The following is a 25,823-nucleotide window of genomic DNA, read 5'->3' on the forward strand; positions in this document are numbered from 1 at the left end:
TCCCAGAGTCAGGTTCAAAGCAAGCTGGCTCCTTTGATTCCGCACTCGGCGCTAGTGTGGGTGGACGATGTTATTCTCTTCGCGCCAACGGTGGAAGAGTTCCTGCACACGCTGCGTGTTTTCTTCGAGATCGTGCACGAGGTCAATTTCAAGCTGAACATGAGCAAGTCATCGCTGTTTGAGCTGGAGGTACTATGGTGTGGGCGTCTAATTTCCAGTCACGGTATTCGCCATGACCCTGCCCGTGTAAGTGCCCTGGCAGAACTACCCCTGCCCGCCACCGTTGCCGACCTCCAGTACTTCGTGTGTGCCACAAACTGGCTGCACGACTCTCTTCCAGACTACGCGCGAGTTATTGCCCCTCTCCAGGACAAGCTGAATGCGGAGCGGCAGCGAATCGGTCGGCGTAATCGTAATGCTTTGAATGTAGCGACTGCGTGGACGAACCCCGAGCGCGCTGCGTTTGATGCCGTGGTGGCTCTAGTGGCAGACTCCGCGCTGATGACGTTCCCAGATCCTGATGCAGAGCTGCTTCTGTTTACGGATGCATCAGCCGCAGGCTACAGCATTATCCTGACCCAAGTTCGTGTCTGGGATGCATCGCTCCCCGTGGAGGATCAGGCGCACGAGCTAATCGTTTGCAAAGGCGGTTTGTTCAAGCACAACGAGTTGAACTGGACTGTGGTGGAGAAAGAAGCGTTTCCTATCATCAAAGCATACCACGACCTGGGTTATTTCCTTCTCCGATCGAAGGGATTTCGACTTTACTGTGACCATGCCAACTTGGCATACATTTTTGCGCCTGGTGTGGAGCTCAAGAAACACGTGAGAGATAGGCTGCAACGCTGGGCGATGCGCCTGTGCGGTCTTCACTACACTATCGAGCACATTCCTGGCGAGAAGAATGTCTGGGCTGACATCGTCTCTCGCTGGCACGCGAGATCTATTATTAGTGTTGCTGCAATACGCACCCGAAGCTACCAAGTTGTCCCAGTTTCTGATCTCTCGCCGCTCCGACCCTTGGCAGACGACGATTTTGCATTCCCGACACGTGCAGACATCCTCACGGCTCAGCAGGCAGCCGCTCGCGAGAAATCTCGGCTGCGCGTACCGTTGATGACGGGGGAGGATGGTGTGGTGACCATCGATGAACGTCTCTGGATCCCCACGAGCTCGACGGACTTGCTCGCTCGTTTATTCGTGGTCGCCCACTGTGGATCACAAGGTCATCGTGGCCAAGAAGCGATGCTTTTGGCCCTGAAAGAGCGATTCTGCATTGCCAACATGGACGCGAAGGTGGCGAAATTTGTTCGCCAATGCCTGCTTTGTAAGCACGTTAAAGGACCTCGGCAAATTCCGAGGCCGTACGGACAACTGCTTTCGCCGACACAGCGGAACGAAGTAGTCCACTGGGACTTCTTGTCACTCGGTGAAGGATTTGGCGATTCAGCATATCTCCTCGTGGTGAAAGACGGGCTCTCTCATTTCTGCGAACTGTTTCCTTGCGCGACACCGACAGCTTTTGTGGCCGCAGAGGCATTGACAATGTGGTATGCAAGATACGGTATGCCGGCAACGCTGCTATCCGACCAAGGCACGCATTTTCGCAACGAAACGATGAAGCACCTGGCCGCCAGACTGAAGATTGAACTCAGCTTCACGCCGGTTTATTCGCCATGGCTGAATGGCACTGTTGAAAGGCTAAACAAGGACGTCCTGCATGTCTTTCGGGCGTTGCTGATGGAATATGGCCTCGACCAGCACTAATGGCCGTATTTGCTGCCCGCAGTGTAAGCCAACTTGAACCATACTCGGGTTCAATCGCTAGCAGGTCATGCGCCAATCGAAGTGTTCACTGGCCTGCCAACATCATCAGCCCTGGATGCAATTGTGGTGCCCGCAAGTGCTGGTCGAAACGAGCGTGTCGTAGATCTGGCTGGTTTTGACGACATGATTGACCAACTGCGCTCATCGCTGCACGATTTGCATCGCGAAGTGGCCGACGCAAAGGAGCGCCAGCGACTCAGAGACATGGCAGCCCACAATGGCACTCCATCCAACTTCGATGTTGGCGACTACGTGCTATGGTCAAGGATTGATCAGCGGCTTCCGAATCGTAAGCTCTTGGGGCATTGGGTTGGCCCATTCAAGGTGATTGCCGCTTTGCCTCACTTGTTTGAAATCGAGCACCTGATAACGGGGCGCAAGTATGAGGTACACGCTTCGCGGCTGAAATTTTACGCCGACTCTGACCTCAATACTACCACGGAGCTGCTCGAACTGGTGTCCTCCCAAGGAATGCTGCTCGGGGTCGACAAGTTTGCTGACTACCGCTTCAACCAAGAGTTTGGTCGTTGCGAACTTCTCGTCTCATGGCAAGGTCTGCAATCTATCGAGGATTCCTGGGAGCCGCTCACTGATCTGCTGCAAGATGTGCCGACAAAAGTGCGCGACTACATCAATTCGATCGATGACGAGGATTTGCGCCGCCAGCTTGAATAACGCTTCAGACACCATCGAGCTTTGGAGGGCAATGTCGCCATATCGCGGTCAAGCTCTCGGTGCTGATGCAGCATAAACATCGAGACTGGCCAACGGCAACAACGGAGTGATGCCGCCGGCCAGCAAGCGCTCTGTAAGCGCACGCTCTGAATTCCACTTGGCTCAAGGCACGCAGCCCGAACAAACAGTGGGCGCTGGCACGCGCCCACCACTGCATGAAGGCACGACCTGAACGACAACACAAGAGCTGAAGGAGACTAGCTAGTTCAGGTCTTTCATCCGCTTTTATTTTTCTCATTATCAACTTACCTTCTTCGAAACATCCCGGGTTTCGCGACAACAGGAATTGCAGTCGGAGCTTGCGCAGTGGAGCGACTTAATGATGAAGACAATGCGTGATGTGCTGAGCGCGCCTCCTACGTAACATCAGCGCTTGCAAAAGGCGGAATTTGGGTTACCCAACCATTCAGAGAATCAATTTTTCGAGAACATCAAGATATGATAATATTTGGCTTCAGGTGGATGAACTTGAATATGATTGACTTGTGAGATCGCAAGAGTGGGGAGTCACGTTTGTGGTATGGGTCCAGGTGGCGAAATGCAAGAACGTCGAACCACGTATCCGTTTTAGCGCACTTGATGCTATGCTGGCAGGGTCGATGGTTTCCCACTGCTGATTCGGGTTGTTTGTCGAGCAGCCGTACAACTGCACCTTGTTTTCTGCGAAGGACCCTGGCCGAGGCAGAAACCCATGTGTGCAGTGTGCTGGTCGCGTTGTCGAACGCCCACCTCTGGCTCGCCTCATCACTCATACAGCAGAACACGTGCGCGTCACCACCGTCTAGAGCTGGCACGCATCCAGGCAGCAGTCGCTGCTCTTGGGGCGCACCTGCTGCGTTTTTGAGTCAAGAACGCACCCAGTCATTGGATCTGTCCGAAATGTGTGCAGCTTGCCACCGTTCTTCGAGAGTATCAACTTCGTACGGCTCTTGCGAATAGCGCGCGGGTCCTTCCAGTCGAATTTAAGATAGAGAAGGAGTTGTCGATATCACCTTCTCATGTTGTTGGACCATGGCTGCCGTGAGTGGTGTCTTGAACGCGTCTGTCATCGCTTTCGCAATTTCAACGAAAAACAATCCGTCTAATCTCAGTTGAACCAAGCATGTTTCCATCTGCGGCATCCAGTCAACTCGGGCTTGATTCCACGCTCCTTTCGCCACTGACGTATGCGTTCCGCGACAGCTATCTGTGAACGCGGCTTTTTACCGAGGTCTATTGTACGTTTCATGAAGAGATCGATTATCCGCGGAGAATCTCGCCCCTCCACAGCTTTACAGAGCTCGTTAAGGAGCGCGAGCTCGCCCATATCGCACCGCCAGGTCGACATGATGCACCAGTGCCCCTTTTTCATGAACTGGTACAGTAGATCGATGCTGCCTCAAGTTATGCGAGCGAGGTGCATTCGATCACATGCTGGCTTGCGACGTGAGAAAGTAGGCATCACACAGTTTGCTCAAACGACGACGCAACGCATAGCATCTCATTGTCGCCTGTGCTATTGATATGAGATCCCCTTTCACAGCTCCCAAGTTTGCAGTGGACTCATGAGCCTCCAGAACGAGTGAATGGAAAGCAGTCCAACATGCTGTGTTACGCTCAATCTGCCCATACGCGCACTTCATGTTATCCCACAAGTCGCAGTACAAGACGGCAACTGACGGGTGTTGTTCGGTATCTTTTCTTAGTAGCTTTTGCGCGGAGTCCATTGACTGTTCAAACGTAACGTTAGCCACGTGGTCATCTTGGATCTTCGCATCAGTCCGTGTATTTGTCCATCTCTCCAGCATATCAACGACAGTCGAAATTTTCAATCTGTCCTCTGGGTTCTTCGAGCACATCCGTGCGACCAACTCCCACTGGTCGTCCTCGCACTTCGGTCGAGATGGCATCCTGCCACGAGTAGCATGATATCGCACAGCGTCCTTATCGACGAGACGTTCCCACGGCAGGCATCTGGAAAATGGTTTTCCCGTCTGTAGTGCCTCAACAACTCGCAACGCTTCCACGATACACATACCCAAAGAGTACACATCGGACTCGATCGTCGGCTTAGCTCCCATCAAGCACTCCGGAGCCACCCATTGCCACGCGCCAGAAATCGGGGAAGTAGTCTCGCTGTCTGCCGCAGAACTCAGACCGAAATCGGTCACCTTAGCTTTTAGGTCACGTCCGATGACGATGTTGTTGCCTTTTAGGTCACCATGGACAAAACCGCGCGCATGAAGGTATTGCACGCCTAGAGCAGCCTCGAACAGTTTCGTCCACAGCTCATCGGGGTGCTTTCGCAAATACTCGACAAGCGTACCGCGAGTGGCGTACTCGCACACGAAAAACGGCCTCCCGATGTGGCAGGCCCCAAAGAGCCGAACCACGTGAGGGTGGCTAAACCCAAACCAAATGTCAGCTTCACGGCGGAACATTGCTCTAGCCTCTGTTCGCTTTTGATCAAAAGATGCTGGCAATAAGCTGTCATAGAAGCTGGTATCACCCGCACTTCCAACTACCTTCACTATCACGTCCGAATTTAACCATTTCGCTTGCCACACGCTTCCAAAACCACCATCAGCTATATGTTTTCCTTGGACCAACTCGTACCACGGGATAAACCACTCCGGAGTGAGATGAGCTATATTGCCTTCTCCTTCAATCTTCAGCCTATTATCAATCTCCTCATACGCCCTTTTAATTGTCTCCGATTGTTCTTCCGTGTACTTGCCTGGAGCTGTTTCCATCTCTGTTCTCAACGTCTGCAAAAAGGCAGTTTTCTCTTCCACAGACGTCAACTGCTGCAATAGGAGGGCAATATCTGCTATACCGGACACAAAAGCCGAGGCCTGTTCACGGCGTTGCACAAGCCACGACACCTCCATATCTTCCGATATAGACTCCCGGAGAGCTTTCAGGAGAGCATTAACGCGCCAACGGAAGGAGTACATACTGGTCATCGTGGCTCGTGTCGAAGTCAGCCGCAAGGCGCGAGTTTCCTCTGGCGTCATCGTGATTGTCTGGTAGACGTCAGCGAAGAGAGATTCAAATTGGCTGCGCAAGCGTTCGTTTTGCTTTGATTCCCGAAAGCAATCGTGGATATGTTTGAGCTTGTCGAATAACCAGAGGTGTTCAGCATTATCGCCCTCGTTCACACACTCTTGCAACGTTAGCCACCGCTCAGTCATTTCACAAGACTCGTAGTCTTCCAAAGAGTGTTGAGGCTCCAGGTCTGGCTGGCAGACATCGACACTCTCTTCAATGGACAAACGTTCCAACTCGGAGACAATGGACGACAAACTGGGCCGATTGTATGGATCTTGGCAGCACATCCGCCACACCAATTCACGACTCTGTCGAACAAAATACGGTTTATTTTTTTGAATGAATCCATAGCGATCAGGGCCGGGGTGCAAGAAGTCAAATTGGTCGTAGGGAACGCTCTGGTGGGGATCTGCGTTCCATTTTAGTTTGCATTTCCTCGCATTTTTTTCATTTGCCTCGCTCCATGGCTTCTTCCGGCTTTCAGCTTCGAGAATACACATTCCAAGTGAATATACATCAGACGCACGCGAAAGTGGGTTCCGTGCCACCACCTCAGGAGCTTGCCACCGCGTCGATCCAATCACAGATTCCATTGTACTCACCTTCTTCGTAGCTCCCGCCAGGCCGAAATTTGACAGCTTCGCCAACCCATCACTACCAATCAAAATGTTACTGCAACGAAGATCGCCGTGAACAATCCCACGCTCGTGCAGATACTCGAGTCCCAACGCCGCCTCGTGCAGATATTTCCACAGCAGTGGCGGCTTTACATCACTTGACGGAGACGACGATTTGACATACTGAAGTAACGAGCCTCGACTAGCAAATTCACACACAAAGAAGTTCACAGCAGGCCCAGCCTGGCACACGCCATACAACTTCTGTACGTTGGGGTGGCGCAGCTGGTGCCATGCGTGTACCTGCTGTGCCAAAGTGGAATGCGAAGCGTCAGGAATAAATAGCTTTATGACGACATCAGCATCCAGCCACTTCGCTTGAAAATCACCACCGATAGTTCCCTGTTGGGAGAATTCGCCCAACTCCACTTCGATTGAGGAAATGATGCTACTGCCTGATGGGTCAGAAGTATTGTGACTATCGACCTTCTCCGTATCGTCGGTAGATGTTTGACTTTCAGGTAAAATAAATGGCATAAGTAGACGGGTAATGTCATAGTATCCGTGATCAGTGGCTAGGCGAGTAGCTGTCTGCCCGTCGTTGGCCTTCGCGTTGACATTCGCGCCACAGTCGTTCACAAGGAACCGAACGACGTCAACGTGACCTCCGTCAGCGGCTTTCATCAGCGCTGTGTCTCAATTATTGTTCGTCGCGTTGACATCCGCGCCACAGTCTTTCACCAGACACCGCACGACGTCAAGGCGACCTCTGTAAGCGGCCGACATCAGCACTGTGTCTCCATCGATGTTCTTCGCGTTGACATCGGCGCCACAGTCTTTCACCAGACACCGCACGACGTCAAGGCGACCTCCGTAAGCGGCCGACATCAGCACTGTGTCTCCATCGATGTCCTTCGCGTTGACATCCGCGCCACAGTCGTTCACCAGACACCGCACGACGTCAAGGTGACCTCCGTAAGCGGCTTTCATCAGCGCTGTGTCTCCATTATTGTTCGTCGCGTTCACATCCGCGCCACAGTCTTTCACCAGACACCACACGACGTCAAGGCGACCCCCGTAAGCCGCCGATATCAGCACTGTGTCTCCATCGATGTTCGTCGCGTTGACATCCGCGCTACAGTCGTTCACCAGACACCGCACGACGTCAAGGCGACCCCCGTAAGCGGCCGATATCAGCACTGTGTCTCCATCGATGTTCGTCGCGTTGACATCAGCGCCACAGTCGTTCACCAGACACCGCACGACGTCAAGGTGACCTCGGTAAGCGGCCTTCATCAGCGCTGTGAATCCATTATTGTTCGTCGCGTTGACATCCGCGCCAAAGTCGTTCACCAGACACCGCGCGACGTCAAGGCGACCTCCGTGAGCGGCCGACATCAGCGCTGTGCCTCCATCGATGTCCTTCGCGTTGACGTCAGCGCCACAGTCGTTCACAAGATACCGCAAAACGTCGAGGCGACCTCTATCAGCAGCCTTCATCAGCTTTTGCCTCGTATCACCGCCGTGGAATAGAAGCCATAGCTTCACGTTTGCCCACTTGCCTCCCCTTGTTTGGCCACTTCGTCCTTCATATCTACTGGATCGTCGGGATGATTTTCCCATCCTAGTTGCCTAGAAGTCGCAATTTAAGAAGTGAGAGAATGGTGAGAGAGTGCACCCATGGTGGCCAGTCGCCACGCACCGGCTACACCACTCGTGCGCCTTTCGGAGAAGGGAGAACGAGCCAGCAATACTCTCCCCGTCCCCCCCACAAAAAGCCTCTCTAAATGCTCTACGAGTATTTCCACAGCGGGAGCAAATTCCTGCTGCAAAGAATTTTCGAATAAATTACGTCCAACTCTCTCCACCGCAAGGAGCAAACTAGTCCAGGAGCAAACAAAAACTTTTCGTGACAGCAAACGGAGCCGGTTGTCGGTGAAACGTAGGCCGTATATAGCACTTTGTGTGTAATCGTAGGAAATATCGCGGCCAAATCGACAAAAATGTGAGTGATAGCGCAAATGTACATATAGAAAGTAGGTAGTGTTATAATACTAAGCAATTCTTATTAATATAACTATGCATTCGCTCGTGACGAATGCATAGTTATATTAATAAGAATTGCTTAGAGCATAGTGCTGACCACGGCTGCAAGTAGGGTAGGAACTAGTGTGAGTTTTCGCCGCAGAATAAACTAGTTTAAAGCGTCGAAAACTAGTTCGAGCCGGTTTTATCTGCGGCGGAAACTCACCGGATTTCAGAGACCTGCGTCTAGGACTACAGACGCATGCTAGACGCAGGAAACGTTATGCAGCTAGCTTTGGGGGTAGAGTAGGACAGGAGATGACGTTCTAGGACACCGCAAATGAATATGAAAGGTGTGTGATAGTGTATTATTGAGTTAAAGAAATATACGCACTAAACTCGGTTCCTAAAAACTCGTAAGAGTAGTCCAGGACGGGATCCATTTGTTGCACGTGACTCACTTGCTTGTCTGCCACGGTGTTGTCCCTTGACAGCAGATCCTCATCATCCTCGTCGTCGTCCGAGCATGAGTCGTCTCCTATTTCGTAGCAAATTCCACTTACCCATCCACCGCGTCGTCCTCTATGGTGCCCTCCAACTCCGGCGGGTCCGAGACCACCTTCTGTTATAGCTTCACGCTGCGCTGATTCCAATATAACCCGACCAACTTGTTAACCTTCTCAAGACCAAGCTGATGTCGCCGATCACTCCAGCTTCTCTCTGTAGCAGCCGAGGAGGTCGGCATCGTGAAAACCCTGCCCGCAATACGGAACAAACAGGGTAGGTTTTGCGACGCTCGCTCCACCATTCCAATGGAGCAGTGCGAACTTCATTCTTTCGCCGTTTAGGAGTCCAGTCGGCTTTAATGTTCCAAAATACTCCCGCTTCATGAAATGCATGCTGTATTTCACCTTCTGGGTATCCAAGTCGTCTTGTCACTTTTTCGATCTCGTTCTTTGTCTGCTCCCGGTCGTCATCGATGAATCCATTGCGGTTCTGGGCAGGATCCAAGAAGTACCCAAGTCCCATGGTCTCTGTGTGAACAAACTATCATCTCTTCTTAACCAAGCCACGGTTAGCTGCTGCAGTGGTAACCAGAAACTCTGGCTCACAATACAATTTGTTCTCCATCAGATCACGAAATGCCCAGTAGACCAGAGATATACAGCATCGATCCGACTCCATCAAACCAAGCTTCTTAATAATTGGGCTCAGTAGCTTGATTACTTGTTCACCTTTTGCCCAAAATTGTTCATCCTGCACGAACTCGTTTACGCATTCGAAGGCAATAGCTTTAACGGATTTTGTTGGTTGAATTTCTGCCGCTTCCCTTGCTCTTCTGCTCTTCTTCTTGGTGCGTGTGCTCCTCTTTGTCAAGATCGCACATGAAATTGTTGGGCCGGCCGCCTTCGCCGCTTTTTAGTTCCTTTGTAAGCTTCCATGAATTCGCCGTCATCGAAAACACGGGCGACCGCCTCCCTATTGACATGATGCGACTCGGCAATTTTTCCCGTGGCCACATCCGACTGCCGAACTGGATGGATGCGATGGAGCGTGATTGGTCGCCCTGGATTGGAGTCCAGTGGGGTGCTGTGTGACACGTGGAGAGTGATTGCTTGTGTGGAGATTTGGTACTACCGGTGCTTGCAGTTAGTATGGGCTCACAGGATCGGAGATGTACCCCTGGATGAGCGCTCATATTCAGCGAGGAGTAACACATCCTGTCCGTCCGCCGACACCCTCACCGCAGGAGAAGTCTAAGGCGTAGAAGTGTAATCGGAGAACGTATCCCGGCTACAGCCTGCATTGGCTCCGTTCAAGACACTGAAGCAAGACCAAATGGTCCTCCCAACAACATGACCACGTGCATGAAGCACCTCACAGACGAAGATTCACGGTTAACTGGACTGGATGGTGGCATCTCGGATCGTGACACACTGAATTACCCAGTGCCATACTGAATCCCCGGATGACCACCGTGAATGGAGACAAGTGAATACTCATCCAGGACAAGCTACCCACGATATTACTATGGCGTTTGTCCCCAGCCTGGATGAGACCAAGTCATACCCGTCAACACTGTATTAGCCGCACGTCGGATGCCGAAGGCCAGTTCGACCTCGAAGGGTCGATGTACCCAGATAGCGCTGTCACCAAGTGATGAGTGATGCCGTGAAGAAGGTCGACGTCAACAGATCGAAGCATAGTCAAGTCAAGTCAAGCATACTGAAAGCTTTATTAGAAGTCAACGAAGTGATAGCAGATAGCTAGTCAAACGTAACAACAAACAAGAAGTCAATTTGCCGAGAACCACACAAGTCCCCGGGAAGAGCTGCTCTCGACAGAGAAACCAATTTGCCCAGAACCAAACAAGCCCCCCCCCCCCCCCCCCCCCCCCCCGCCGAGAGCAGCTCGACGGACCCGAGGGCGACGTCCAGCGCAGCGTGGAGGACAAGCTGCCCGGAACATTTCCCGGGGGCCCAAGACGACGGTCGGTTTGAGGCCTCCCCGACGTTGCGAGCGTTGGGTGAGTGGCTTCTCGATTGTTTCAAGCCGAAGCGGACAAGGACGGGGGTATCACACCCTAGCGTGATCTGTTCCAGCTTCATATGCACATTGCCACGTCCTTTCTGGACGTCCATTTTATATGTTCCCTACTGTTGTTTTGGGTGGTTGTTAGCGGTTACCCCTGGGACTGTATTGATTTAGTGCTGTGCGAGTAGGACTGCATTTTGTATTGTCTTATAGTTCCCTTACTTAGTGAGGGTGTTGCGCGAACGTTGAGTGCGCATCCAGTACTGACCAGCGTACTGGGTGAAGACTCGATTGTTGACTGGTGTATAGACCCCCTGTAGTGGGTCTAACTTGACTCACTACTTTAGCTTACACGTTGCGCAACGTGTATGAAGAAGCGTAAGTACTTAGTAATTACTTAGGTTAATTATATTTGAATACACAAATATAAGTTAAGTAAGAAAAGGATTCCAAGTGACTTAGATTAGGTAAAATGAGAACTGTATTGTTTGTAAATTGATCTTCCTCTAAAATCTGCTAAAAACTGTTTATCATCTATGAAAGGGTTGGCAGCGGCTGGCTGTCAGAGCCCCGCTAATATGCATGTCTCTGATTGGTAGAAAGATGCTGCTTTCTACCAATAGGATCTTTTGGGTATGTGTGGACCACTCATTGTGGTGGCCCACTTCAATGTATCCATTGGTGTGTCTTACACCAATGTGAGGAAGTATCTAAAACTTTTAACAGATAACCTATCTGTTAAAAATCATCAGTGGCTTGTAGCCACTTGTGCGTGTAACCCCGTTACACCTTCCCCCCCTTGAGTTAGACGCGCGGGGTCCCCGCACGTCAATCTTTTGGAATTGACCATTCGTCAATTCTCCGCGTTTGGAGAAGAAATCCGCGCTCATTCAACGATGAGCGCGCCTCAGAAGAAGTCCACAAAGTCGGTGGGGAGTCATCTCTCCATCGACGACTACTTCGAACGCCAGAAGGCGAAGTATGGCGACGTCGTCGACTTCGACGACGACGATGAAGATATGGAGGGCGAGGAGGACTCGCCCTCAAAGCGTAAAGACTCAGTGTCGAGCGAATCGCTCGACCCTCACGCCAAGAACGTTCGTCCGCGTGAAGGGGACGAATCGGACGCTTCGAGTTCGAAGCGTTCGCGTACTGAGAGCGATACCCCACTCGCTTCCGCTGGGGCTCTCAGTACTCCGCGCGCTGTTGCTACAGCGCGTGATGTCAAAGGTCAAGGCTCTCCGCGCGCTGCGCCTGCAGCGCGCGATCCGTGGATGCCGTCCGCATCCGAGATTGCGGACCGGTTTGGGAACTCGGTGCCTCCGAATGAGGTGCCGCTGTACGTATGCAGCGCCATCAAAGATGACACTGTGGCTGCCGAGCTGCACTTTGATGCGGAGACGCATCAAAGGCGCGATTACTACATTGAACTCTTTCATGAGCTCCGATGGTTTCAAAGCAAGAAGACCTCTTCTCGCAGCAAAGTGCCCGAATGGCAGGCACTTTGTCAAAGCTGGAACGCCTTTGTTGAAAACTTCAACAAGAGGCCGAGTGCTTACCGTGATCGGATTAAGCAAGCGCGTGATCGCTTCGAGACGTACTCGAAGCGTGGAAAGCTGGAGCAACTTCATGTTGCTGCTGAGGAGGCAAATGTGCCGTGCGCTGTGCCCGAGGGCTTTCAGTGCACGAAGTGCTTCCCAGGCGCGGTCCGCTTGAGCGACCGCGACCTGAACGGGTACACGTCGTTCCGTGTGCCCGAGAGTCTCAAAGAGCTCCGTGCTAAGTTCTTAGCACGTGAGGGTTCGGGCGCTAGCGATGATCGCAGCGCTCGTACTACTTCCGCTGCGCCAGCGCGTACTGCTCTTCGTACGCCCTCACCATTTTCCGGAACCTCCTCCAGCAAGACGTTCCGCGGCTCCCATGTATCTTGATGGGGAGGAAATCCTCTCCAACGAATACGAAAACGAGCCCCTTGAGGGTTCGTTTTCGGGATACTATGGTCAACAATCCGCTCAACAATCCAGCGGGTTGAGCCGCGGGTGTCACGGATCGGCGGTGGCGGGGGTGGGAACACGCCCCGGGTATGATCAGCCCCGGGCTGATCAGTATGCGCCTCTCCACGACCGGGTGACCGCCGTGGAACGTCTGCAGGGCGCTGAGTTCGCCGCCCTGAAACAGGAGCTGGCGAACCAGAAGGCCCAAGTCGCGGCGGTCTCGCAGACCGCCTCGAACATCCAGGTCGAGCTGGGGACCCAGATGAAGGGGTTGCTCCAGCGCGTCCGCGCGCTGGAGGAGAGGCTGCTCGTCGCCGACGCCAAGGGTTCCGCTTCTGCCTCGGCTCCTGCCGCGGCTTCGGGTCAGCCGAGCTAGATGGCTCGTGCTGCAGGTATGGCTCCAGCCGTCCGACGTAAAAGGCCGGATGGAGGCGCATGCTAGACGGTATGTCTAGCGTGTATGCGTTGCCGTGCCGTGCCAACACAGTGAACGGCCCGATGAAGCGCGGAGCAAGCTTGCTTGCTCCGAAATCCGAAACCGCATGTCTAGGCAGGTTTTGTGTAGCTAACAAAACTAATGAACCAACTTTAAATTCATTTGTGTTGCCTCTGCCCACATTGTCTGCGTTCAGCTTCTGTTTATCAACATAAGCTGCTATTGTGTCTTGGACAAACCGAATTACGGCTTGTCTTTTGGTGATGAAACTGATTGCATCCGAGCTGAAGTCATTCAGCTCGCTCTCCGCTAGAGGCCCGGCCTCTGCGTGGTTCTTTGCGGTGTCTGCGCCCTGCGCAGACCCGTGGTTGTTGGCCTTGTTGGTGGAGGAGTCTGCGCCCTGCGCAGATTGTCCATTGTTGCTGCTGACACTGTGCAAGTGTCAGCGGTTTTCTGCGGCTGCTGTATTGCAGTCGTAGATCCTCCCCCACGTAAAGTGGGAGCCATCACTCCGAATAAACTCGGTAGACGTGGATGCCGCATGGCATTCACGTAGAACGGTGTATGCCTGGTCGAGGCATGCACTGAGTTATTGATGGCAAACTCTGCTATCGATAAGCACTCGCTCCAGTATTGGAACGAGTGAGCGTAGCGCTTCAACATATCGACGAGCACACGATTCACGCGCTCGGTTCGGCCATCCGTCTGCGAATGATCCACAGTCGACATTGAAAGCTGGCTCCCAAGACGTGTAAACACTTCTTGCCACAGATGCGCTGTGAAGCGCGGGTCTCTGTCCGACACGATGTCGGACGGCATGTCATGGTGTTTGAAAACCATGTCGACGAACAGACGGGCCGTCTGTTTCGCGGTCACTGCTGCCGGCACCGCAGCAAGATGTACCGTCTTGCTGAAGCGGTCGACGAAGACCACAACACCGGTGTTCCCTCCGCGGTCCGGGGGAAGACCAAATATGAAGTCCAAAGACATGGACTTCCAACACTCCGACGGAGTCGGTAGTGCTTGCAGTGGAGCCTGCGCGAATGGCGCATGCTTTACGCGTTGGCATACCTCGCAAGCACGGATGTACTTGCGCATCCACTTATACTGGTGGTGCCAGTAGAAGTCGCGCGTGAGAAGGACGTAAGTCTTCTCACGTCCGAGATGTCCCGCAGTCGGGGCATCATGATACTCGTACATGATCCTGAGTCGCAGGACATGGTCATTTGGCACGACAACGCGATCCGCGTTGTCGTCGACTGCGTTGTAGAGTAGCAGTCCGTCGTGCACACGAAAGCGGTGTGCACGCGCTCGAAGGTGCTTGGGCAGCTTCTGACGAGCCTTGTCAGGAGGTGCTGTACCATAGGCCAGTAAGAGCTTCGCGTCCGCGTCGTGCGCGTACGCGGCCTTCACATCATCCAACAGAGATGATGTGGGTTTGCTCGATCGCATGGCGTCAATGGCATTGACGTCAACAGCTTCTGCATAGTCCGGCCGACGTGATAACGCGTCGGCCACTACATTCAATCTTCCGGGTTTGTATTCGACCCGGAAGTTATACTCCGCAAAGAATGAGAGCCATCTCGCCATTCTTTGTGATATGTGTGGCGACTTCACTGCAGTGCGCAGTGATGCATGGTCGGTGTAGACCTCACGGTCTACTTCCAAGCAAATACACTCGGAACTTGCGAGTGCGTATTTCATGGCAAGGAGTTCGTTGTCGTGTACCGGATAGTTGCGCTCAGCTGCCTTCAGCTGACGCGACTGGTAATAGACGACACGATCACGGCCCTCGTGATCGTGCTGCATCAACGCACATCCGATCGCGAAGTCGGATGCGTCACATACGACGTGGAGTGGACGATCTTGGTCAACCGCTGCCAAGATCGGCGCCTCAGTCAAGCCCCGCTTGACTGCATCGAATGCCTTTTGGCAATCGGTTGTCCAATACCACACAGCTTCTTTCTTAAGAAGTTGTGACAGCGGGCGGATCTTGCCCGTATAATCCTCCACGTACTTGCACAAGTACGTGGCCAAGCCAAGGAACTGCCTCAGTTCCTTGACACTTGAAGGCGTTGGCCATTCATTGATCACCCTGACCTTTTCTGGGTCAGGGCGGACGCCATTCTTCCCTACGAGACACCCGAGGACGGGTATCTCGCTCGCCCCGAAGATACACTGCTTCAGGTTCGCGTAGAGCTTATGCTTTCGCATAAGCTCAAGTAGCTTCCGGAGATGCACCCTGTGCATCTCTACGTCGGTCTTCCCGTCCACAGCCGGGCTGTGGATGAATACATCATCGAAGTAGCTCGGTGCGAAGTCGCGCACCGAGCGCAACAAGTGCGTCACGCACCTGTTGAAAGTCGCAGGGGCGTTCTTAAGCCCCTGCGGCATTACTAGTCATTCCCAGAGCATGCCGCTTGGTGTGCTCACTGCCGTGAGAGGGATATCGCTCTCACGCATTAGGATTTGATAAAATCCATCTCGCAAGTCGAGAGCACTGTAAACGGTGCTCCCGGCCATCGAATCGATGATAACATCTTTTCGTGGTATCGGTGTCTGCGCCGGTACCGTCGCATCGTCCAGCTTGTTATACGCATGAACGATGCGCCATTCGCCCTGTGGCTTTTTGACACAGAACGACGGAGCACTGTGCGGGGACTTTGATTCCCGCACTTGTCCAGCTTTACGACGACTTTCAAAGAAGTCGTCGATTGCTTTTACTTGCTCTCGCGGCAGTGGCCACTGCCGCGTGACACAATACTCTGTGCCCGGCACGAGATCAATCTCGTGCTGAATGCCCTTATCCTGCGGAAGCTCCGCAGGAATCTCTTCCGGGAGTACGTCTTTGTACTCCCTAACAAAACTTCGTAATAGGGACTCGACTTCAGCGAGTCCCAACCTTGCTCCTCGAAGCGCTCTCGCTTCGTCTTCGCACTGAGAGTGTCTTCACTCTCAGTGGTACTTCCCATGAAGAGCTGCCTCAGCTCTTCGCTCTCGCTCTTCGTTCTTTCGCTGTCCGAAAGAACGCAGACCTGCGCGATGCGTCCATCGTGCAAGTCGCGTGTGAATCGCTTCCAGCTCATGGCTGGAAGCGAAGTCAACTCCGACGCCGACGTCGGAGGATTAGCGAGTTCCATCTCACGATACTGGAATCCAGTATCGGTGCGCGTCAAGACGCTTAGCGTCTCGACATCCGGCGTCACCGCCTCAGTCTGCCCAGCAGACTGCTCTTGATGCGTCTCGGTCCCGGACCGAGACTTTCGCAGCGTTCTCCGCTTGCGCCGTCTTCTTGTTGTGCGGAGCCCGGCTCCGCACAGTTGTTCTTCTGGTGCAGGCCCGGCCGTGGACAGTTGTTCGCCGGCGGACTCCGTCCGCAGGCGCGCGGTATCAAGCCCGGCTTGACCGGATTTTCCTTCGTGCAGCCCGGCTGCACGGTAATGTGTCTCTTCGCCGGCAGACCCTGTCTGCGAACGCGCGATATCAAGCCCGGCTTGATCGCATGGCGCTTCGTCGTGCAGCCGGGCTGCACGACAGCATGCAAATTGCGTCAGTGCGGTACGTTTGCAACCGTCCGCACTGTTTGCAGCGTCAACTCCCGGAGTTGACACGCCTCCGTCACCTCGACGCCATTCATTGGCGGAGCCCCTCATGACCGAGGGTGCGTCGGCTCCCGGAGCCGACGCGTCGTTGTCGACCTGACCGCTTCGGGTCAGGGACTGTCCCTTACACGCTTGAACGTGGGTGTTGGTTCCCGGAACCAACACATCTTTTTCTTCCGACGTCGGCAGCATTGCCGACGTTGCTCTCACTTGTGCGCGCCCTCGCGCACTTCTTGGGCACTCCGGGACAGCAACATAAAGCGCTGTCTCGACTGGTGAGCCGCGCGCACCTGCTGGTGCGTGCGCTGCGGTAACAGGGCCATCGCTCTCTGTTCCGCTGTCGCGTCCGAAGCGCACGAGCGTGCGCTTCTTCCAGTCTATCACCGGATCATGCCGTGTAAGCCACGGCATGCCCATTACTACGTCGAATTTATCGTCCAGGTCCAGGACGATAAAGTGTTCGACAAACACTCGTTGTTTGTACGAGAAGCGCACGTTCACGACGCGCTTCTCAGTCTTCACGATGGCACCTGTTGCCAATCGAACTTCCAGAAGACTCGAGGTACATTTACCTCCTCGAAGTCAAGTCTCGACAGGCTTCGTAGTCGAACAAAGTTGTTCGACGCGCCTGAATCTACCAAAGCTCGAAGAGAGTCTCTCGCTCTCTTCGAGTAAACCTTCAAGATGACTAGGTTCGGCCTGTCATCTTGTTTGTTGCAGTGAGAGCTGGTCTCACTGGGGGCTGCAGTCCTCAGTGTCGCGTGCCCGATGTCGGCACGCGCGACTGCATTACCGGTAGGGCACCCCGCGCCTGCTGGATGTTCACATTTTTTGTTCGTTCGCGGCGATACCCGGGATCGCCACGACCGCCACCATTGTATTGCACGGGAATCGTGCACTCCCGTGCAAAGTGACCGATCCTTCCGCAACGGAAGCATCGCACGTTACCTCCCTGCTGCTGGTAACCAGCAGTTGTTGCGTTCGAGAGGTCCATTGGCTCCGGACCTCCCGTCCTCGCTACCGGGCGCGGTTGCGACCTCGGCACGCTCGCATGCAGTTTAGCCTGCCGCAGGCTAAACTCTTCTTGCATGGCAAGGGTGATTGCAGCTTCGAGAGTACTCGGGTATTCTCGGAAGAGATAGGTCTTCACGGGCCCATCTCTAAGTCCTTTCATGAACGTGACGACCTTGGTCGCCTCGTCAATCGGGTTAGTCACGATATTTGATACCAAATATCGTGCGCGCTGCGCGTAAGCATGGACGTCATGTTTACCCTGCTGAAGGTCGAGGAATTCCGCCCTCCACCGGAACTCGTTTTGCGGGGGCTCAAACGCTTGTTTGAGCTCCTCTTTGAACACTTCGTACGTGCTGAAGCACGTAGGATCGGAGAGTCGGCGTCCATACGCCCAACTCCTTGCGCGTCCGTCAAGGCAGGACATGGCGAACGCGACCTTCGACAGCGGGTCGACGATGCGTCGAGCCGCTATGGCTGTGTCGAGCTCGACAAGCCATCGGAGGAGAGGCTCGCCCTCTCTTCCCACGTAATTGCTTACGCTCAACTTTAATGGTTGAGCACGCGGTGTCGAACCTGACGACGCCGTCACCATCACGCTGCTCCTTCATGATGAATCATAGAGCAACACCATGTTGCTCTGTCGGCGAGAGCGCACGCAGCATCGTAGCTATCGCCGCTTCTCCAATGACTGTTGACAGTCGTTGTAGGGCCTCCCACTCTGGGTCAGACAGGTGGGGGCAGTCCGCGCGTGCAACATGCGTTGCTGGCGTGTTGGAGCTCTCCATGGGCACCTCCGTGCTCATGGGGTTCTCGGCTCCGCGTTCGTACACCTCGTACGAACGTCAAGCAGTCGGTCGTTGGACGGACTACAAAGTGCTACCAAGTGTAGTGGGTCTAACTTGACTCACTACTTTAGCTTACACGTTGCGCAACGTGTATGAGGAAGCGTAAGTACTTAGTAATTACTTAGGTTAATTATATTTGAATACACAAATATAAGTTAAGTAAGAAAAGGATTCCAAGTGACTTAGATTAGGTAAAATGAGAACTGTATTGTTTGTAAATTGATCTTCCTCTAAAATCTGCTAAAAACTGTTTATCATCTATGAAAGGGTTGGCAGCGGCTGGCTGTCAGAGCCCCGCTAATATGCATGTCTCTGATTGGTAGAAAGATGCTGCTTTCTACCAATAGGATCTTTGGGTATGTGTGGACCACTCACTGTGGTGGTCCACTTCAATGTATCCATTGGTGTGTCTTACACCAATGCGAGGAAGTATCCAAAACTTTTAACAGATAACCTATCTGTTAAATTCACAAGTGGCTTGCAGCCACTTGTGCGTGTAACCCCGTTACATCGCCGGCACAAACTAGATACAACCGGTTATATCGAGGTTTGAAACTACCGGCGAAAACTAAACCTGCGAAAACTACACCTTTTCTCATGCAAACTGATCGTTTTTTTTTTTTCAAGCAAAGCGGTTGATTGAGGTGTTTCTAAAAAACCTGAAAAAAAGGTTTTCACGCAAAGTGGTTTGGCGCCGTATTTTTCCCAACCAAAGTGGTTCGGTGGCGGGGAAGAAAATCAACCACTGGGTGCTTGCATTGCTGTTCGCCGCCACCGCGCCGTTGCCTTCACTCGCGAATTCACCACTCCGTCCGAAACCCTTCACCAAGACAATGGCCCCGCAGTCCTCATCCTCGACCCCTCAGACGCCCCCTCCGATCTCACGCGAGGTCAAGCAGTTCGAGCGCGCCAGCGCCAAGAAGCGCGTTCTTGACGCATACCTGGCGGGCCAAGACTGGCTCGGCGTCGCTGCCAGTAATGCCGTGTCTGTCAGTACTGCCAGTCGCATTACTGCGAAGGGTAGTATTAAGCAGCAGCCCCTCGGCGGAGTGCGGAGCGTGTGCATCAAGATGACGGTCGAGGTCATGTCCAAGCTCGAGGAGTACCTGGACGAGCAGGCGGACATGACCATGGCCGGCATGAAGGAGCGGTTGCTCAGCGACGTGTAGGCCGAGGTGAGCATATTCTCCATCCACCGCGCTCTCCATGGGATGATGTACATGGTGAAGGGACTCCGGATCGAGAAGGCCACCATGAACAACGATGTGAACAAGACGAAGCGCAAGGAGTTCGCCATCGCGCTGAACAATCACGTGTCCGCGGGCGGCATGATTGTTTATCACGATGAAACAATTTTTAACATCTACCTAGCGCGCAACCAGGGCTGGGCGCGCACAGGCGAGCGCGCGGTGGTAACGCTGTCGCCATCCAAGGGCAAGAATCGGCACGTGCAGTGCGGCGTGGCACCCGGCAACGGACTCGCGCTGCTTCGCACGCACGAAGGCTCCATCCGCATGGAGGAGAACGCGCATTTCGTTGCGGACCTGTTTGTCACCGCCCTCAACTCGGACGAGTACAAGGAGTGCTGGGTGGGCAAGAAGATCGTCGTGGTTACCGACAATGCCCCCGCCCACAGCCAGGTGGAAACACTGGCATGTGAGCAACTTGTAGCTGATGGAATCGTCAACAGCAACAAGCTGGTCATCCTGCGTCTTGCGCCGCACAGCCCGATGTGCAATATCATCGAGGTCTGCTTCAATGCACTGAAGGCGAGCATGAAATAGCATCTTGCAGTCAAGCGTCACGAGCTGCTCTTGCGAGGCGAGTACGACTCGCTGGCTTCGCACAGAATGGCACTCATGAAGGAGGCCGTGGAACTGAGTAAGATGATCTTGACTCAGCGCTTGGTCTACCGCATGGATCGACACTACTTTAAAAGCATTTTCCTAGCCGAGCGCGGCGAGGACATAGAGCTCGGTAAGTAGCTTAAGTACGAACCACTTTGCTTGGTAAAAATATATCAGAAAACCACTTAACCTGGCAGTTGACCATTTTACTTGAAAAAAAAAAAAACGATTAGTTTGCTTGAGAAAAGGTGTAAACACACACTAGTAGGAACACTGCCTCTCTGTGGCAGTAGGTAATAGTGACGGCTTTTCACACGTCGCAGACCAGCCTTACCGCATTGCCACCACCATTCCTGCCTCCGTTTTACAGCAATCCACTCCTTTTTGCCTCTAATCCGCACAATTTACCTCTAATCCGCATATTATTAGACCAGAGCCCGTCGAGGAGGTCGGCAATTCCCCCAAGACCAGCAGGCCTCTCAAAATTAGGTAGTGTGTGAAGGGAAAGTGCAAAATTCATAATCCTATTTTTTTCAAAGTACCTAATTGCGGATATGCTTGAAACCACCCTGGCTCGCAGTCTATCCGCGTCGCTGCCTGTGCATTCACCTTTCGGCGCTCTCCACCTCCTAGCACGAATGGGGAAGACAAAAGGATCAAGGCGAGGGTCTAAGAAGGGTGCTCGTGGAGACGAACAGACCGCACCACAGCCTAAAGTCACCGGTGCAAACCGCTGTGTCAACACTGCCCTTGTGCAAACTAAAATCACCCCTCTTCAGCAGCGACAAAAATGAATCGAGATTGACCAGGAAACTATTGATCGCGTGCCAGAAACGCCAAAAGATGTGATGAATTGCAACGATCTCCAGTTTCGCAATCTCATTGAGACGCACAAGGCTCGGTTGACCGCTGCGTATGGTCCGACAGCAAGTCATGACATTTGGAAGCAGACATGATATGATCGAGCGATACAAGGTCGACACTTCTTTTCATCACCGCGTTGACAGTATTGATCGATCTTCGTTTCTTGATGCGTGGTCTGATGTGGACTGCGAGGGCAATTACACGTTACTGTTCGCATTCGTCGCTGGAGTGGCGGCGATATCGCCCGGCACTCACTCAGTTGAGAGTGAGTTCAGCGTCTTGAAGCAAGTCAAGAACCCGCAGAGAACAGCTCTAACCAACTATGCAATGGAAGGCCAACTCCAGTCGCTGCAGTACTTCTTTTGCTCGATCTAGCTGGACGCGTCGCTAGGAAGGAGTCCATGTAGCTAAGACAATTCACTTGAATAAAGTATACCACCTGCATGCCTAACTTGGATTTTGAGCCGTTTGTATCGAACTACTTAAGAACTACCTATTCAGAATTTTTCCCAAAATGCCTAATCGAGGTCAAATTAGGTAGGTAGGTAGGTATTTCTGCCTAATTTGGAGAGGCGCAGCAGGAGATCGAGCGGCTGGAGAGCCAGGTGGCCGTGCTCAAGACGCGCTCGCTGCCGCCCGAGGAGGCGGCCAAGGCCGACCCGGTGCTGCAGCGCCGCGAGGCCGAGAACGCGGTGCTCACGAGCGTCTTGCGCCACCAGCAGCTGCACGTGGCCAACGCGCAGTCGCTGCTGTCGCGCTGCCTCGGGGACCAGCACACGCACCCGCTGTACACGCGCATCCGGCTGTCCAAGGACTGGCCGGAGCGCCGCGCCACGCTGCGCAGCGTCCGCGCCGAGAAGCTGCGCAACGCCTACGAGTACATCGCGGCGCGCAGCAGCCACGCGCAGCCGGAGAAGATGCAGCTCTCGGACGAGCGCTTCGAGTCGGCGCAGGGCGACCTGTGCTGCGTGCGCTTCGAGACGGTGCACTTCCGGGGCGTCGAGTCGCTCGAGCAGGTCTACAACGCGCTCGTCTTCTACCTGACCAACATGGAGATCAGCATCTCGGAGCGGCTGGGCCACATCACGGTGAGAGACGACTACGACTCGATCGAGGGCACGGCGTACAACTCGAGGATCGCGTCCACGGAGGACTGCGGCGTCACGACCGAGATGAACGCCGTGTCCTTCCCGCAGCTCTTCGCCAAGGACGAGCTGGGCGCGGGCGTCGGGCCCTGCGCGGTCATGGCCAGCGACTGCGTGGACGAGGACGAGCTGTACCCGTACAACCCGAGAGAGCGCGTGAGGAAAGACGTGTCGGGAGCGGTGGTGCTCACGGTGAGCAGGAGGAAGGTGAGGCACAAGGGGAGGAGGCAGATTGGCACGGCCACCGTTGCAGGCGAGGAGGAGACGGAGCTCGTGGTCACGATGCGACGTGCGGCATTCGTGAAGCTGCATCGACCACAGTTCCCCGTGTCGCCCTTTGCGCTGCAGGAGCTGCACGAGGGTATTGCACGGTGGGGCGACGTCATGCTCAAGACCGTGCGTAGTGTGGTGTATACGACTCCGTAGTAGCGTCAGTACGCTGGTAGCAAATAGGTGCGATGTAACGTGTAAGATTGGATTAACTTTTATTGACTCGTTGCTGAGTTTGCTTGGTTGCAGTGTTTCTAGTCGCGTAGGTGTCGGCGCAGAGCCTAACCAAAGCGTCGATCGGGCGGGGCAATATACACGAATGTTTGTGTGAATGCCCGCATTGACGATCTTCCTCGTCTCAGCCGAACGTTATCGATTGGCTTAGTTGGTCCCATCGCCATCACCAGCTTGGATTGCTGGTAAGGTAGTGAGTTGAATAGTCCGACAATCGACAGCGCCGCAACCGCTTTTAACCGGGGTTTAAGCTACAATGACGCGCGCGTTCGTCAAGGTCAAGCTTGTGCGTGTAGTACTTGAAGTCGGATCACTCTGACGAAGATACCCAACTGCTGCTGGGGCTCACATTTCATTTTGCAGAGAGTGGAAGTCCAGCGACTGACGGCCGAGTTGGCGGTGCTCACTACTCCGATAATATCTCGCGACGAAGCAGAGCTGGCAGAGCTGATGCTGCAACGTACTGTGCTGTTTGCAATCGCGAGAAGTTAACAATTCCGAGTGGCAAAGGTGCAGTCAGTCTTGGCGCAGTACATGGTGCGTGCGTCACCCTCTTCGTCATGTAAGGTTTTAAGAGGCACAATGTGGCCTAACTATTGATATGTGGCTGCATGTATCAGAGCGAACAGAACTGGAATCCCCTGTACACGAGTATTTGTCTCGGCAAGGCGTGGGCTGAACGACGCGCTACACTTTTGGAAATCCGACCGCAGAAGCTGGAGAATGCCTACAAGTACGTCACGGCCGCTTGTCCGTTGGAGGATTCAATGATGCCGCAGCACTCTGATGAACGCTTTGAGAGCTTAGAGGGGGATGCGTGCTGTTCTCACGTGGAGGTGGTTCATTTCGCTGGTCGGTCTATCCAGCAAGTGTTTAATGCGCTCAAGTTCTACCTTGACAATGCGGAGATTATTGTGTCAGAGCGACTCGGTCACATCACAGTGCGCGAAGACTACGACGAGATCGAAAACGTCGCTTACAACATTCGAATATTATCAAGGAATAGCCACGGCATTCGTGTCGAGAACAATGTCGTAGGCTTCGCGAGTATGTGTGATGGGACAAGCAACGGATATATCCCGGAGCCCCGCACTGTCATCGCCATCGACTCAGTAGATCAGGACGCGCTGCACCCATACGTTACGAGTGAACGTGTTCGAAGAGAGATATCGGTTGCTATCTTGCTGACAGCGAGAGATCTAACATTCAAGCCGGATACCAGCTATTCAAGAGCGCCGAGATGCAGTAACGGGGCCGAATTGGTCGTAACTATGCGCCGGGTTATGTTTTTGAAGCTGCATCGACCAGAATTTCCTGTGTCCAAAATTGCTCTACAGGAATTGCAGTCGGAGCTTGCGCAGTGGAGCGACTTAATGATGAAGACAATGGGTGATGTGCTGAGCACGCCTCCTACGTAACATCAGCGCTTGCAAAAGGGCTACCCACCCATTCAGAGAATCAATTTTTCGAGAACATCAAGGTATGATAATATTTGGCTTCAAAACGTTGGATGAACTTGAATATGATTGACTTGTGAGATTGCAAGAGTGGGGAGTCACGTTTGTGGGATGGGTCCATGTGGCGAAATGCAAGAACGTCGAACCAGGTATCCGTTTTAGCGCACTTGATGCTATGCTGGCAGAGTCGACGATTTCCCACTGCTGATTCGGGTTGTTTGTCGAGCAGCCGTACAACTGCACCTTGTTTTCTGCGAAGGATCCTGGCCGAGGCAGAAACCCATGTGTGCAGTGTGCTGGTCGCGTTGTCGAACGCCCACCTCTGGCTCGCCTCATCGCTCATACAGCAGTACACGTGCGCGTCACTACCGTCCAGGGCTGGCACGCATCCAGGCAGCAGTCGCTGCTCTTGGGGCGCACCTGCTGCGTTTTTGAGTCAAGAACGCACCCAGTCACTGGATCTGTCCGACATGTGTGCAGCTTGCCACCGTTCTCCGAGAGTATTAACTTCGTACGGCTATTGCGAATAGCGCGCGGGTCCTTCCAGTCGAATTTACGATAGAGAAGGAGTTGTCGATATCACCTTCTCATGTTGTTGGACCATGGCCGCCGTGAGTGGTGTCTTGAACGCGTCTGTCATCGATTTCGCAATTTCAACGAAAAGCAATCCGTCTAATCTCAGTTGAACCAAGCATGTTTCCATCTGCGGCATCCAGTCAACTCGGGCTTGATTCCACGCTCCTTTCGCCACTGACGTATGCGCTCCGCGACAGCTATCTGTGAACGCGGCTTTTTACCGAGGTCTATTGTACGTCTCGTGAAGAGATGGATTATCCGCGGAGCATCTCGCCCCTACGCAGCTTTACGGAGCTCGTTAAGGAGCGCGAGCTCGCCCATATCCCACCGCCAGGTCGACATGATGCAACAGTGCCCCTTTTGCATGAACAGGTGCCCCTTTTGCATGAACTGGTGCCCCTTTTGCATGAACTGGTACAGTAGATCGATGCTGCCTCAAATTATGCGAGCGAGGTGCATTCGATCACATGCTGGCTTGCGACGTGAGAAAGTAGGCATCACACAGTTTGCTCAAACGACGACGCAACGCATAGCATCTCATTGTCGCCTGTGCTATTGATATGAGATCCCCTTTCACATCTCCCAAGTTTGCAGTAGACTCATGAGCCTCCAGAACGAGTGAATGGAAAGCGGTCCAACATGCTGTGTTACGCTCAATCTGCCCATACGTGCACTTCATGCTATCCCACAAGTCGCAGTACAAGACGGCAACTGACGAGTGTTGTTCGGTATCTTTTCTTAGTAGCTTTTGCGCGGAGTCCATTGACTGT

The 25,823-nt window shown here is 53.5% G+C and overlaps 1 protein-coding gene across 1 annotated transcript; it reads left to right on the forward strand.

Annotated features, from left to right (window-relative positions):
• Positions 1-21,964: 21,964 nt before the first annotated feature.
• Positions 21,965-23,044, forward strand: IUM83_06562 (uncharacterized protein; the record flags this gene model as incomplete). Its single annotated transcript, XM_067930784.1, has 2 exons — positions 21,965-22,708; positions 23,036-23,044. The coding sequence occupies 2 exons, from the start codon at positions 21,965-21,967 to the stop codon at positions 23,042-23,044; spliced, it is 753 nt and encodes a 250-aa protein (XP_067789851.1).
• Positions 23,045-25,823: the final 2,779 nt, after the last annotated feature.

This window comes from Phytophthora cinnamomi (assembly GCF_018691715.1).
Source record: "Phytophthora cinnamomi strain GKB4 chromosome Unknown Contig50, whole genome shotgun sequence".
Lineage (NCBI taxonomy): Eukaryota > Oomycota > Peronosporomycetes > Peronosporales > Peronosporaceae > Phytophthora > Phytophthora cinnamomi.